This window comes from Capricornis sumatraensis, chromosome 5 (assembly GCF_032405125.1).
Source record: "Capricornis sumatraensis isolate serow.1 chromosome 5, serow.2, whole genome shotgun sequence".
In the NCBI taxonomy this organism is placed as follows: domain Eukaryota; kingdom Metazoa; phylum Chordata; class Mammalia; order Artiodactyla; family Bovidae; genus Capricornis; species Capricornis sumatraensis.
The window spans coordinates 103366823-103383803 of NC_091073.1; the positions used below are offsets into that span (position 1 = coordinate 103366823).

Sequence of the window (16981 nt, forward strand, 5' to 3'; positions counted from 1 at the left end):
TGAAATGTTCCCTTGATATCTCCAGTTTTCTTGAAGAGCTCTCTAAGTCTTTCCCATTCTGTTGTTTTCCTCTGCTTTCTTGCAGTGTTCGTTTAAGGCCACCTTATCTCTCCTTACTATTCTGCTCCATTTTTTCTAAAGGATTCTTGCCCACAGTAGTAGACATAATGGTCACCTGAATTAAGTTCACTCATTCCCATCCATTTTAGTTTACTGATTCCTAAGATGCTGATGTTCACTCTCGCCATCTCCTTCTTCACCATGTTCAATTTACCTTGATTTGTGGACCTAATATTCCAGATTCCTATGCAATATTGTTCTTTACAGCATAAGACTTTACTTTCACCATCACACACATCCACAGCTGAGTATTGTTTCTGCTTTGGCCTGCTGCTTCATTCTTTCTGGAGCTATTAGTAATTGCCCTCGGCTCTTCCCCAGTAGTATATTGGACACCTCTGAACCTGACAGGCTCACCTTCCAATGTTGTATCTTTTTGCCTTTTCATACTGTCCATGGGTTTCTCCGGGCAAGAATACTGGATGGAGTGGTTTGTCATTCTGTCCTCTAGTGGACCACGTTTTATCAGAACTCTCCACTATGACCCATCTGTATTGGGTGGCCCTGCACTGCATGGCTCATAGCTTCTTTGGGTTATTCAAGCTCCTTCTTCAGGACAAGGCTGTGATCTGTGAAGGGATGCTTGATCATATGGTGGTTCTATTTTTAGTTTTTTATCTCTTCAAGAAAATTAGTGATACCAAGGGAACATTTCATGCAAAGATGGTCACAGTAAAGGACAGGAATGGTATAGACCTAACAGAGGCAGAAGATATTAAGAACAGCTGGTAGAAATACACAGAACTATAGAAAAAAGATCTTCGTGACCCAGACAAACATGATGGTGTGATCACTCACCTAAAGCCAGACATCCTGGAATGTGAAGTCAAATGGGCCTTAGGAAGCATCACCACAAACAAAGCTAGTAGAGGTGATGGAATTCCAGTTGAGCTATTTCAAATCCTAAAAGATGTTGCTGAAAAAGTGCTCCACTCAATATGCCAGCACATTTGGAAAACTCAGCAGTGGCCACAGGACTGGAAAAGGTCAGTTTTCATTCCAATCCCAAAGAAAGGAAATGCCAAAGAATGTTCAAACTACCACACAATTGCACTTTCTCACACACTAGCAGTCCATGGGGTTGTGAAGAGTCAGACACGACTGAGTGATTTCACTTTCACTTTTCACTTTCATGCACTGGAGAAGGAAATGGCAACCCACTCCAGTGTTCTTGCCTGGAGAATCCCAAGGATGGGGGAGCCTTGGTAGGCTGTCGTCTGTGGGGTCGCACAGAGTCGGACACGACTGAAGCGACTTAGTAGCAGCAGCAGCACATGCCAGCAAAGTAATGCTTAAAATTCTCCAAGTGAGGCTCCAAAAGTATGTGAACCATGAACTTCCAGATGTTCAAGCTGGTTTTAGAAAAGGCCGAGGAACCAGAGGTCAAATTACGGACATACACTGGGTCATTGAAAAAGCAAGAGAGTTCCAGAAAAACATCTCCTTCTGCTTTATTGACTACACCAAAGTGTTTGACTGTGTGGATCACAGCAAACTATGGAAAGATTCTTCAAGAGATGGGAATACCAGACCACCTGACCTGCCCCCTGAGGAACCTGTATGCAGGTCAAGAAGCATCAGTTAGAACTGGACATTGAACAACAGACTGGTTCCAAATCAGGAAAGGAGTACTTCAAGGCTGTATATTGTCACCCTGCTTATTTAACTTATATGCAGAATATATCATGCGAAATGCTGGACTGGATGAAGCACAAGATGGAATCAAAATTGCCAGGAGAAATATCAATAACCTCAGATATGCAGATGGCACCACACTTATGGCAGAAAGTGAGGAAGAACTAAAAAGCCTCTTGATGAAAGTGAAAAGATGAGAGTGAAAAAGTTAGCTTAAAACTCAACATTCAGAAAATGAAGATCATGGCCTCTGGTTCCATCACTTCATGGCAAATAGATGGGGAAACAGTGGCTGACTTATTTTCTTGGGCTCCAAAATCACTGCAGATGGTGACTGTAGCCATGAAATTAAATGACGCTTGCTCCTTGGAAGGGAAGTCATGACCAACCTAGATAGCATATTCAAAAGCAGAGACATTACTTTGCCAACAAAGGTCCATCTAGTTCAAAGCTATGGTTTTTCCAGTAGTCATGTATGGATGTGAGTGTTGGACTGTAAAGAAAGCTGAGTGCCGAAGAATCAATGCTGTTGAACTGTGGTGTTGGAGAAGACTCTTGAGAGTCCCTTGGACTGCAAGGAGATCAAACCAGTCAATCCTAAAGGAAATCAATCTTAAATATTCATTGGAAGGACTGATGCTGAAGCTGAAGCTCCAATACTTTGGCCACCTGATGTGAAGAGCTGACTCATTGGAAAAAGACTGATGCTGGGAAAGATTGAAGGCTGGAGGAGAAGGGTATGACAGAAGATGAGGTAGTTGGATGGCATCACCGACTCAATGGGCATGAGTTTGAGCAAGCTCCGTGAGTTGGTGAAGGACAGGGAAGCCTGGCGTGCTGCAGTCCGTGGGGTTGCAAAGAGTCAGACACGACTGATCAGCTGAACTGAGGCTAGATTGCCAGAATGCAAGATGCTGAGCAGACCTTTCTGATAGAAACCTCAGGATACCTCTAGAAGTGTGGATATCCCTCTACCTCCTGGGGAAGACTGGCCCAGACTCAAGAGACACTGTCCACAAAGAGATTGATGTGTTTTAATTTATGGGGGATTGTTTGTGGTGTAGAATAAAGGCTCGAAGCTTAAGCCAAAGCCACATCTGAGTGATTAGGGCACAGGAAAAGGAAGTGAACACCTCCATCATGCCCTCTGCAGCCCACCAAGCCTGCTCCTTGGGTTGGGGTGGGCCCAATCTCAGAGGCCTGAACATAGTTTCCTATGATCCAAAAACTGACAGAGATTTACGGAAGAGTCAAGAAATGAAAACAGTCCCATGTTTACTACAGAATAAAGAAGCAGCTCATCCCTGCTGTCTTAGATGAGTAAGCAAAAATCAATGCAGGGAGTTTCTGTAATTCTAACATCTCTCTTTAGCATATAATCACATAAATTATGGGCTTCCTTGGCAGCCCAGACCATAAAGAATCTTGACTGTATTGCAGGAGACCCAGGTTCAATCCCTGGGTTAGGAAGATCCATTTTGAATTTATTTTTGTGTATGGTGTTAGAGAACTTTCTGATTTCATTCTTTTACATGTAGCTGTCCGGTTTTCCCAGCACAACTTATTGAAGAGATTGTCTTTTCTTTATTGTATATTCTTGCCTCCTTTGTCATAGATTAATTGACCATAAGGGTAGGGGCTTATTTTGGGTTTTCTGTCTTTTTCCATTGATGTACATGTTTATTTTTGTGCCAGTTGTTGTTCAGTTGCTAAGTCATGTCTGAAGCTTTGTGACCTCATAGACTGTAGCATGCCAGGCTCCTCTGTCCTCCACTATTTCCCAGAGTTTGCTCATATTTCATGTCCACTGAGTCAGTGATACTATCTAACCATTGCATCCTCTGTTGTCCCCTTCTTGTATTGTCTTCAGTCTTTCCCAGCATCAACGTTTTGTGCCAGTACCATACTGATTTGTAGTATAGTCTGAAGTCAGGGAGCCTGATTCCTCTACCTCCATTTTTCTTTCTCAGGATTGCTTTGGCTATTTGGGGTCTTTTGTGTTTCCATACAAACTGAAAAAGTTTTTTTCTAGTTCTGTGAAAAACTCCATTGGTAATTTGATAGGGATTGCACTGAATCTGTAGATTGCCTTGGGTAGTAGTATAGTCATTTTGACAGTATTGATCCTTCTGATCCAAAAACATCATATATCTTTCCATCTATTTGTGTCATCTTCTATTTCTTTCATAAGTGTCTAATATTAATAATTTTCAGAGTACAGGTCTTTTGTCTCCTTTGGTAGGTTATTATTTTTGATGTGATGGTAATGGAATTGTTTCATTAATTTCTCTTTTTGATCTCTCATTGTTAGTGTATAGGAATTTCCGCAAGATATTTCTGTGTGTTAATTTTGTATACTGCAACTTTACCAAATTCATTGAGCTCTAGTACTTTTCTGGTAGCATCTTTAGGATTTTCTTTGTATAGCATCGTTTCTTTAGCATTTTTATAACTTCCTTTTTGAACTTGCAGCTTGGTCACTTGACCCCTTGATAAGTGAAGAGGTGTGATTGGTTTCGTAGTGTCTAGAGGCTGTGCTCCATGTAGGCTAGGGTTCCTCTTTCTTTGTGGTCGTCATTGCCTAGTTGGGTTCTGTCTGCTCCCCAGTTTTTGGAGTAGAAGTGCTGAGGGTTGGGTTGGAAAAGGCTCCATTACCTTCGAGTGTTTGCCCCTTCCTAAAGGAGGTGATTGCGGAAGCAAGTGTGCTCCTGAGGTCACAGTGCACCTGTGCATCACTTGGGTAAGTATCACAGTTCCTCTCAGAAGCAGCTCAAAGTCATATCCCTTTGTCCATTGTGTTTGTCCCAGATACAGTACAGGGCTGTGGTGTGGAGTAGACTGGGGCCGGGGACGTGGACATTGTGGCTGCAGGAACTGAGGTGGCTCTGCTGCTACCTTGTGACCTGGGCTGCCTCTCTGGCACACTTCTCCCTGGACCTGTCTGCCCCACATCTGGCGCTGAGCTGCAGTGGGGTGGACGGAGCCCGAGTGCAGTCACTGGGAAGCAAGCTGTGGCATATTCTTGACCACGGCCTGTGTACCCAAGGTTTAGCACTTAGCTGCTTCACACATTCTTGTGGCACTGCCTAGTGTGTACACACTAACAGTGGTCTTCACAGCTCTGCCTGCATCACACCCAGGCACCCTGGTCTGATTCTGTGTAGTTAGACGAAATCTTTGCCCTTATCTGATGCCAGGTTGTGGTATGCAGTGAGTGGGGACAGGGTGCTCACCCCTTCGGTTTGGGAAGTGCAGCAAGGCAGCGGCTGCCAGTGCAAGGCAGAGCTGCCAGCTCCACCCAGTCAACCAACTCATGTGCACCCCTCACAGGAAGAGTCTAGGTTCCTCCAGCCCTTTCTCCGTCTCAGTGGATTTCCCAGCAGGCAAGGGGGCTTGTCTCCTTGTGCAGGACCCAGGACAGGGATGCCCTGATTGTGAGTCTGTCTGCTCCCTCCCCAGGGTAAGGGTCTGCCCTCGCAACATTCTCTTCCTTACAGATCCCTCTCAGAGGCACAAGTCCTACCTGACTTGGTGCCCTTTTTATCTGTCTTCCCAGGTTACATGAAGGTCTTTCTTGCTGCTTGAGTTGTATCAGAGACCTTCTGCCAGTTTCCAGTTAGTTTTCTCTGAGAATTGTGCCACATGGAGGTTTTCTTAAATGTATTTGTTGGGAGGGGTGAGCACCTCATGGTTGTATTTTGTCATCTTGATCTTCCCCTGAAGTTCAAACTTTTAAGGTTTGTTTGATTTTTATATAAACTAAATGAAAGTGGTCATTATAGAGGACTTCACCTAACATAAGAATTTACCTTGACATTGCATTTTTTTTTTTGGCCATGCTGTGTGGTGGCATGCAGGATCTTAGTTCCCTGACCAGGGATCCAAACCATGCCCCCTGCATTGGGAGCATAGTCTTAACCACTGGAATGCCAGGAAAGTCCACCTTGACATTTCTTTAAATAATTAGTCCTTTAAATGCAACTACAATATGATTCAAATTTTAATTTTCCTAAACATTATGTTTTGGAAATACATTCTTATGTAAAATGAAGTACGCCTGTGTGAAGAGTTTCTATAATAAAGTCATTCATTTGCAAATGTACATGTATATGACCATCTTGATGTATACTTGATTTTTTAAATTTTTACACTGTTTTAGAGTACTTTCAAATATACAATAAAATATTTCTTCTAAATATTCACATATCAGAGATATTCTGAAATTGAAGATAAGGTTTTTATCTCTATTGGATCATTTTCACCACCATCCTAAAACAGATCTTCCTTTTTGAGATAACCACTGTTCTCAGTTTGGTATGTACCCTTCTAGACCTTTTTCTTTTCATTTGTATACATACCTATACCGATACTCATAGAAAATTTATAGTACTATTTTGCAGACTTCTTCCCCCACATTTTTCTCTTTAAAATTTTGCCTATCTGTTGGAAGAAAGACGGTAACTCACTATTTTAGCTAACATTTTCTTGATTGCTACAGAAATTGAGAATTGTTTCCTATGCTTGAGTATTTATATTCTACCTTATTATGAATTGCCCATTCATAATGATTCTTTGTTAACTTTGTTTACATTGTTTCTGTTACTTAGAATTATTTTGATGTTAAATTTATTGTTACTTATTTATGGCTCTTTATTTTTATACCTGTTTAAAAGCTACAAAGACCTTCTCTATGCCAAGATCATGAATATCATCTTCTAAATTTCCTCTAAGTCCTTTTACCTACTTGTTTGAATTTTTATATTTAATTTCTGTATGAATTTACAAAATAGTGAGAGGTACAAATCTAATTTTATTTTCTAAGTCATAAATTGGTACCTTGTCATTTTTGAGTCATACTGTAAATTAGACAAAATATCCTCTATTCACACAGTGGATTGCTAGATGATTAATAACTGTTGGATAAATGGATCCAAGTAAAAGTCCTGAGAAGTAGCAAGGGAAGGTATTATTATCCCTTATTTGCATATAGTAAGATTTATGTTCAAAGAGGCTGATTGGCCAACCAAAATCATATAAAAACAGAGTGGTAGAATAGAACTCAGTTTGTCTGACTCCTAGTCCAATTGATATATCTGCTGCTGCTGCTACTAAGTTGCTTCAGTCATGTCTGACTCTGTGCGACCCCATAGATGGCAGCCCATTAGGCTCCTCTGTCCACAGGAGTCTCCAGGCAAGAATACTGGCGTGGGTTGCCATTGGTATATCTGGTATTGTACAAAAAATAGCCAAAAATTAAATCTAAAAACCCACATTTCAGAGGTGAAAGAGCAAAGAAGTCAGTGAGAAAAAATGGAGAACCAAGTATGTGGAAAACAGAAGAAAACTAGGAAGTGTAGCATCATTAAAAAAACAAGGGAACAGAGCTTAAAGAGGTATGATTATCAACATCACATTGATGGTCCATAATTATCCCATAAAAAGATGGCCACTGCATTACCTACTTGGAACAACCTCATTGTACTTTATGCAAATATATTCCTGGGGTTATATCACATAATGACCCTGAAATGACAATTGAGAAGTTGTATCAGAGTTCACTTGCAAGCTCTGAGAATATAGTTCTAGTAGGTGGTCAGGAATTAAGGTCAGTGTGTGTCTTTTAATGCATTAAACAAATGTTGCAACGCTGGTGGCTCAGAGGTTAAAGCGTCTGCCTGCACCTGCCCGCAATGCGGGAGACCTGGGTTTGATTCCCGGGTCGGGAAGATCCCCTGGAGAAAGAAATGGCAACCCACTCCAGTATTCTTGCCTGGAAAATCCCATGGACAGAGGAGCCGCTGGGCTGCAGTCCACGGAGTCGCAAAGAATCGGACACGACTGAGCGATTTCACTTCACTTCACTTCAGTTTGATTAAGTTTAAGAAGGCTTAACCATAGACAGTTTGCTAGAAAAATTGTAAGAAACAAGTATTTTTGGAGTAGCAGTGAGAATTTAGGATAAATTAATAGTATATAAGGCCAACAGATATTTTCTAGCTATTGCGAAAATTATTTTAAAATTTCATTAATCTTTTATTTTTTTTAATGCCATGAAATATAACATTTTATAACAATATCCACAAGTATTCATAAATTAATGTTATTAGAAAAAAGACTATGTAAAATAATTATAGGAATTGGGGTTTATCCTTCTTATCACTCATGATTGTGTTTGAATCCTTTTTCAGCTGACTCTATTAGTGACCCATTTTTCCCCCGGACTACACAGATACTATTGGAATATCAGCTAGGGAGATGGGTGCCACGTCTTCGTAAACCACGAGATTTATATGGTGTCTCGTCTTCTGGTCCGCTGAGCCCAACACGGTGGCCATACCACTGTGAGGTCATTGATGAAAAAATCGAACATATTGGTATGTTCTTAGCAAGTTTTGGGGATTCAAACATTGGCAGACTTACTGTGCCAAACCTGACTTCAGTAAAAACACACTTGGTATTAAATAGTATGTTCCAGCAGAAATATAACACAAACCATGTATATAATTTTTAATTTTTTAGTAGTTAAACATTTAAAAAGATAAAGTGAAATTGACTTCAAAATATATTTTATTTATTCCAAATATATTTAAAATATTTTGCATTTTTTAATGTGAAGTCTTTGAACTCTAGTCTATATTTATACTTACTTTTCAATTCAGTTCCATTTTTTTCCACATCCTCGTCAACACTATCTTTTGGTTTTTGGATAATAGCCAAAAAGTGGTCAACTTAAAAAAGTAGTCACAACCTAGAAGATGAGAGTTTTGTTTTATTTGGTGGGAATTTTTTAGGACTTCAGGCTCGGGAGACAGCATCTCTAGTAACCCTGAGACAGCTGTTCCAAGAAGTCAGGGGGAGGAGTCTGCTTATATAGAAGTTTGCAGCAAGGGGCAGGTAGTCTAAACATCAAAAGATTATTGTTAATTAAGGAAAACCAGATTATCTCGAGAAATTTAGCACTTTTCTATGTATGGGCTTAGTGAGATCATTTTCTTACTGAAATTCTATGTATGGGCTTACTGAAATCATTTTCATATTGAAATCATTTTCTAAGTCTGGGCTTATTGATATCACTCCTTTCATATGCATCTCAGCTATCTGGGGCCAGCATCCTGCAATTTGATTACTCAAATCCTTAGTTCCTCGCTGTGACATCATTGTGAATTGATAGGGCAGAAAATACTCCATTTCTCCATACCATCCTAACATGTATAAGATGATGTCTTACTGTGGCTTTGATTTTCAATTCTCCAAAGATTTTTGATGTTGACAATGCAATCTTTATCAAAATTTTACAATGGCATTTTTTTATAGAAATAATAAACAGCTCTAAATTCAGATGGAACCACGAAAGGCCACACATAGACATATCAGTCTTGAGAAAGAAGAACAAAGCTGGAGACATCACACATTCTGATTTCAAAATATATTACCAAAAAACTACAGTAACCAAAACAGTATGTCACTGGCATAAGGACACAAATACAGGCCTATGGAACAGAATTGTTGTTGTTTAGTTACTAAGTCATGTCTAACTCTTTGCGACTCCATGGACTATAGCCTGTCAGGCTCTTCTGTCCATGGGATTTCCCAGGCAAGAATACTGGAGTGGGTTGCCATTTCCTTCCTCCAGGGGATCTTCCCCACCTAGGGATCAAACTTGTGTCTCCTGTATTGGCAGGCAGATTCAGACTCCAGAAATAAATCCATGCATATATGCCAACTGATATTTAATAAGAGTGCCAAGAATCCACAATGGGGAGAAAGAGTCTATTTAAAAATGCTGAGAAAATTGGATGTCAACATGCAAAGTAATGAAATTGGGACTTTATCTTATAAAAAATCAACTTAAAACAGACTAAAGACAAACTTAAGGTCTGAAACTGTAAAACTGCTAGAAAAAAAGGAGGAGGAAGCTTCATGACATTGTTCTTGGCAGTGATATCATGGGTATGACAGGAAAAACACAGGCAACAAAAGCAAAAAGAGACAAATGGAAATATACATCAAACTAAAAAGCTTCTGCACACAAAGGAAATAATCAAAATAGTGAAAAGGCAGCTTGTGGAATGAGGAAAAATATTTGCAAAACATATTTGATAAGGGTTAATCCCTTGTGGCTGAACTGGTAAAGAACCTGCCTGCAATGTGGGAGACCTGGGTTTGATCCCTGGGTTGGGAAGGCGGCTACCCACTCCAGTATTTTGGTCTGGAGAATTCCATGCAGAGAGTAGGACACAACTGAGCGACTTTCGCATCACAAAATCTCTAAAATATATAAGAATTGCTGTAGCTCAATAAGAGAATAATAACCAGACTAAAAAAGATGGGCTAAGAATTTAAATAGAAATACAAATGAACAATAAGTATATTTACTGATTTTTATGTGAACTGTTTGATAAAAATACTTTGCCCATTTTGTTATTGGTTGTACTTTTCCTTTTCTTGGTCTGTAAATGCTACCTACATATTCAGGAGGTTGGCTTGCAGCTGATGCTGCTAAGTCGCTTCAGTCGTGTTCGACTCTGTGCGACCCCATAGACGGCAGCCTGCCAGGCTCCTACATCCAGGCAAGAGTACTGGAGCGGGTTGGCTTACTGTGTCATAGACCTGGCATTCTTTTCTTCTTAGTTTGTCACTTTATCATTAAGAAAGTTTTAATTTTTATATAATCAGTATGTCTACTGTTTTTCTATGACTTCTGGGTTTTGAAATTCTCATGTCTCTCTTAACACTTTTTTTGGTGGTTTTTTCACAGAGTGCCAGGCTAGGCTCCCTGTGTTATACAGCAACTTCTTACCAGCTATCTGGGAAAGATTGAAGGCAGGAGGAGAAGGGGATGACAGAGGATGAGATGGTTGGATGGCATCACTGACTCAATGCACATGAGTTTAAATAAGGTCCAGGAGTTGGTGATGGACAGGGAAGCCTGGCTTGCTGCAATCCATGGGGTCGCAAAGTCGGACACAACTGAGCAACTGAACCAAACTGAACTGAATGGCTAGTATATTTCAAAAGCAATTCAGATTAATAGTCAGTGGGATCTGGTTGTTATGGTTCCTAAGATAATGGTTATTAGGATGATGATAATGTGATGGGATTTATTAGTACAGGAAGGGTATAAACCAACATTTTAGGGATGGGCCTAATGGCTCATTTAGCTGACTTTCCTATAGAATATGGTATTATATGGTAGCAGAAAGAATTTTGAGTTCTTAAGGGTAGGTTCAATTCCTATGATTCTAAAGAGAATTTAAACCTCTATTTACTCTCTATCAAAGTGACTTATATCAGACATACTTCTTATGTTTATGGAGGGATGGTTGGTACTGTAGAAGCCTGATATTATAATGGGTAATGAAACGGGTCATATGATTTGGACTAGCATTACATGGCATCACGAACTCAATGGACATGAGTTAGAGCAAATTCTGGGAGATATTGAAGGACAGGGAAGCCTGTTGTGCTGCAGTTCATGGGTTTGCAAAGAATTGGACACAACTTAGCAACTGAACAACAACAAGTGTTAGTAGTATGAAATTTTTTTTCCAAATTCATAGGAAAAGATTGTTAGTGATAGTGTTCTGATAATGAAGTTGGTTGTGTATAGATCTGGTATATAGGGCTATGGAGTGCTCCTAGCAACAGGATTATTGTAAAAATGTTTATTTTGATAATGTCTGCTTAAGAAAAATACAACAAACGTACCTGCTGCATATTCTATGTTGAAACCTGATACAAGTTCAGAGTTTTCTGTTAAGTCAAAAAAAAGCTCAGTTAGTTTCTGCTAAAGTGGAAATAAATCATATAACTAGGGGTCATGATGGGAAGATTATTTGTAAATGTTCTTGTGATGAGGGTTTTAAGGGTGAAAGATCTATTTATTAAGAGAACCTATAATAGAATAATTACTAGTGTTGCTTCATATGAAATTGTGCTGCTGCTCATCAGGCTCCGATTAGTAAATATTTTGAGTTGGAAGCCCATCCAGCTCATAAGGTGGAGTTTACAGCTAGGCTTGATATAACTGTAAATAATACTCCTGAAAGTGAAGTGAAAGTGAAGTCGCTCAGTCGTGTCCGACTCTTTGCGACCCGTGGACTGTAGTCCACCAAGCTCCTCCATCCATTCGATTCTCCAGGCAAGAATACTGGAGTGGGTTGCCATTTCCTTCTCTAGGGGATCTTCCTGACCCAGGGATTGAACCCAGGTCTCCCATATTGCAGGCAGACGCTTTAGCCTCTGCACCACCAGGGAAGCCCTTAAATACAAGAATACAGTCTCTCAGAAGACCTCCTATAGAGACACAGAACTTCAGATCCAAGTACTAACATCAAAGATTTCAAGGGAGGAAAGGAAGCCAGGTTGAAAGAAGAAGGGGGAGGAGGTGGGGGGGGGGGGTGGCGAAAGGGGTGGCCTTACAGACATCTCCTGCCACCTACAGATACCCAGGTGTTATGGGACTTTTCCCTGGGCCTCCAGAGAAGGGAGGACCGGAACTCGGCCCTACCAGAAATCAGACCAGACCAGAACCAGAATTCGAGTTCTCTGCCAAGAGGAGGTGATCAGTCTCCAAACCTCAACTCAGGCTGAGGGCCCTTCAACCAGATTCCTGCATCCAGGACCGGGGGACTAGAAAAGCAGGGAAGAATAGGAAGGGTTAAGGAGAGGAAAGAGAGAGGGAAGGGGAGAGAGGTCAATAAAGTCTCTTGTTCCTTACCAGTCAGGGCACTCTGGCCAGTTGTCCGCATCAGGAGGAGACCAGGGACAAAAGGGTTCCAGTTGAGGCCACTGGGTCTGGTCCATTGGCAGGCAAGCTGGCCCCTGAGTACCCTGAGTGGCAGGATGTCAGTCTCAGCAAAGAAGAGTCCCCACCAGAGTCACCATTTGTTGAGGAAGAGGGACCCCTTCCAGGGCCCAAAACTGGGCTCTTGTCTAACACTCGGAAATGAATTGTCCAAGGAGACACGTGCTGACAAAGCAAGAGATTTTATTGGGAAAGGGCACCTGGGTGGAGAGCAGTAGGGTAAGGAAACCCAGGAGAACTGCTCTCCTAGACTTATATTAATGAGGGGGTAGGGTATAGCTAGGGGGATTCACATGATTAGGGTTAGAGTTAGGGCTACGATTGGTACAAATGATGAATATGGAAATGGAGGGTTCAGCTGGTCGTAGTGGTTCCTTAATGAATAAAATGACTGTTCAGCAGTGGGTTGTAATAGACCATATGGTCCTGTGATAGTTGACCCTTTTCAGTTGCATATAACCTAAAATTTTTCATTCAATTAATGTTAGGAATGCTATGACTAAAAGAAGAGGATAACAAGTATTAAGATACTAATTATAAACAGTTTGTTAGGGAGAAGATTTGAATCTCTGGCTATAAAGGTTTAAGTTTTATGCAATTTCTGGGTTCTGCCACCTTAACAAACCCTGGTCTTGGGTAGATGTTTTGTATCTGTTAAGTTGAAACTGTCATTAACTAGTTTTAACATAGTTTTTAAAGTAGACCTTATTTCTCTTGTTTTTTCATAAAGTCGCTCAGTCATGCCCGACTCTTAGCGACCCCATGGACTGCAGCCTACCAGGCTTCTCCGTCCATGGGATTTTCCAGGCAAGAGTACTGGAGTGGGTTGCCATAGCCTTCTTCTCCAGAAGAAGTATATAATAAAAACCAACTGGATTACTTCAGTCTGAACTCAGAGATGACAGAGGATGAGATGGTTGGATGGCATCACTGACTCAGTGGACATGAGTTTGAGCAAGCTCCGGGAGTTGGTGATGGACAGGGAAGTCTGGCGTGCTGCAGTCCATGGGGTCGCAGAGTTGGACACGACTGAGGGACTGAACTGAACTCAGATCATGTAGGATTTTAGTTGTTGAACAAATGAACCTTTAATGGTGGTTACACCATTGGGGTGTCCTGATCCAACATCAAGGTTGTAAACCCTTGTATTGCTTATACTAGTTATATCCAGCCTGGCTGTAAACATCAGGGTCGATATGAACTCTGGAATAGGATTGTACTGTTACCCTAAGCTTAAATTTTTGCATCAGTACGTCATAATATGTTTTGACTGGTAAGTCTAGACTTTCAACCCTTAGAGGCTTTTTTGTTCTCCAAGGTCACCCCAGCCAAAATTGTCCACCGGTATAAATTTTTGTTATCTTTCGGTGGTTTAGTTATTTTTGTTGTTGTCAATAAAGCTCCATAAGACCTTCTCATCTTGTTTTGTTATTCCTGTTTCTTCACAGGAAGGTCAGTTTCAGTGATTGAAACGAAGAGACAGTAAAACCCTCATGTGGCCATTCATACAAGTCCTTATTTAGAGAACAAATGATTATGCTACCTTGGCCTGGTCAGGATGTTAGTGGTTGTCACTGGGCAGGCAGTGCCTCTAATACTGGTTATGCTAGAGGTGATGTTTGGTCAACAGTCAGGGTTTGTGTTTGCCAAGTTCCTTTTACTTTTTTAAAATCTTACCTTGGGTGCCTGCCTGTATTGGATTAACAATGTGTTTGATAAGTAGTTTAATGTTGAGTTTTATTAATATTTATTTACTGTTAATTATCAGTATATTTTTACTGATGTAAACTTATGCAAGGAAAAATACTTCTTGTTACTCATATTAACATTGTTGCCTCTATTAGTTAATAGATTAGTCCAATATAAATCTAGGAGTTGATTTGCTTGTTACTGATTATTAACATAAAATTATTTTTGAGCTTTAGTACTTTCTTAATTGCCGGCTGTTTTTGAACAGCATCTATGGTGTTGCTTATTTTTACTCTCTAGATAAGTTTGTACCCATTTCTAAAAAGCTATACCTTTTTTAGACTAACATTTAAAAATACATTAAAACTTATAAAAGATTTTTAGTAATTTTTAAAGTTGAACTAAAATTATTTTCCTGGACAACTAGCCGTCACCATGCTTGTTAGAATCTTCTCACTACTTTGCTACATAGATGAGTTTGTTTTAATAAACTGTTCATAAGTAGCTCATCTGGTTTTGGGATATTTAACTTAAGTTCTCTTTGTTAATGCTTGCTAATTAAATCATTATGTGAAAGGTACAAGGGGTAAACTTTGTTTTTTTGTTACTTTTTAGGTTTCTTTCATCACTCCCTAACTATTTTCTCTATAGTGCCAGAAGATATTAAGTTTCTATCTCCTACACTTTGAATGTTGAATGAATATTTTAGTTTGCTTATACTAGTAGAATAGAGAAGGATATTGGGCTAGATTTAATTCAGAGTATTCATAAATTATGAAATGGCCTACGTGTAAACTGGGTGCATTATTTAAGCTATGCTTTGATTTATCCAAGCACACTTTCCAGTATGCTTTCTTTGTTACATCTTGTCTCCTCTCATATGATTAGTATTTGCTATTAGATTATAGGAAATTATTACAACACTTGAGGAGGGTGATGGTTGATGTGTGCATGCCTCATGGCCTTATTCAGTTTAAGTACTCTATTCTTAATTTACTACTAAATCCTCCTTTGGTTTTTTGCTTTCATAAAAAATGTTCGTTTGGTGAACATAAATTCTTGAAGTAAAAAATGTAGCTCATTTTTTCCAATTCCGTAAGTTACGCCTTGGCCTAATGTTTTTATTTATAACAATTATGCTTACTTTTGCCCCTTTTTAGGGTTTGCTAAAGATAGTGGTATATAGTCTGCATTAGCAAGGGTTGGTGAGGTTTATCGGGCTTTATCAGTTATAGAGCAGGCTCTTTTAGAGGAGTGAGAAGTGCCACCAAGTCATTTGAGTTTTGAGCTGTTGCTAGTAGTACTACTCTGGCATGTAATTTTGTTCCTGTAATTATTTGGGTTTACTACTAAGCATAGTGGGGTATCTGATCCCAATTTTGGTCTTAGCTGTTGTGTAATCAGGAAATAATAAAGTCACTTTCATAGTCTCTTTTTATTTTAGTTACAGCTTTTTATGGGTTAATTAAAACTGTAGTTTATATTACTCTTTAATATGCTTTACACCATATTTCTGTTAATTTGGGTTAATCATTATGACCACAGTGGCTGGTATGAGGTTTACCAACCCTGTTAGTATAACTTAGTTGAACTTTTGTTTCTAGCTTAATTTTTATCACTGCTGCTCCCTGTAGGGGTGTGGTTAAGCAAGCTGTTATGAGCTACTAATGTTAGTGTGCTTGATGCCTGCATTGTGTAATTTTATTAAAACTAATAGACTGGGACAAAACCTGTATGTTTATAGAGTTAGTGATCTAGGTGATTTCAGTGCCTTGCTTTCAGGCTTTAAGCTACATTTACATGTTGTAATATACTGAAATAACATGTATATAGTTGCTTTATGTGATTTATGTTAGATTTAGTGTTAGAATTTTGACTAAAATGGTTGTCTAGGGATCTAGGAGATGTCTGTCTATATAAATGGCGAATATCTAAGTAGTTTATTGGTACCACTGGGGTTTATTTTCTTGGTCTCTCTACTCTCAGTGGACATGAGTTTGAGCAAATTCCAGGAGATAGTGAAGGTCAGGGAAGCCTGGTATGCTACTGTCCACGGGGTTGCAAAGAGTTGGACACGACTGAGTGACTGAACAACAGCAACAATCTTGTGTATTAAGCTGTCTTTGTATTGCGTAGATGGCCAGGTTCTATGTATTTGTATATTTTTGCCTTGTTTGGGGGTTTGACTGGGCATTAAGGGCATATAGAGCATGGGATTTAGTGGGGTGTAGATTGCATGTTCAAAAGCAGAGACATTACTTTGCCGACTAAGGTCTGTCTAGTCAAGGCTATGGTTTTTCCTGTGGTCACGTATGGATGTGAGAGTTGGACTGTGAAGAAGGCTGAGCACCGAAGAATTGATGCTTTTGAACTGTGGTGTTGGAGAAGACTCTTGAGAGTCCCTTGGACTGCAAGGGAATCCAACCAGTCCATCCTGAAGGAGTTCAGCCCTGGGATTTCTTTGGAAGGAATGATGCTAAAGCTGAAACTCCAGCTTCATGGCCACTTTTGGCCACTTCATGTGAAGAGTTGACTCATTGGAAAAGACTCTGATGCTGGGAGGGATTGGGGGCAGGAGGAGAAGGGGACGACAGAGGATGAGATGGCTGGATGGCATCACTGACTCGATGGACGTGAGTCTGAGTGAACTCCGGGAGTTGGTGATGGACAGGGAAGCCTGGCGTGCTGCAACTCATGGGGTTGCAAAGAGTCGGACACAACTGAGCGACT

General features: G+C 40.1%; 1 protein-coding gene across 1 annotated transcript in view; it reads left to right on the forward strand.

Moving 5' to 3' along the window:
• AGBL3 (AGBL carboxypeptidase 3) overlaps positions 1–16981 on the forward strand; it is a 101982-nt gene that overhangs the window by 4769 nt on the left and 80232 nt on the right. The window contains exon 3 of the mRNA XM_068973198.1: positions 7944–8129. Coding sequence (XP_068829299.1) covers positions 7944–8129 — 186 coding nt within the window. The remainder of the gene's footprint in view (positions 1–7943; positions 8130–16981) is intronic.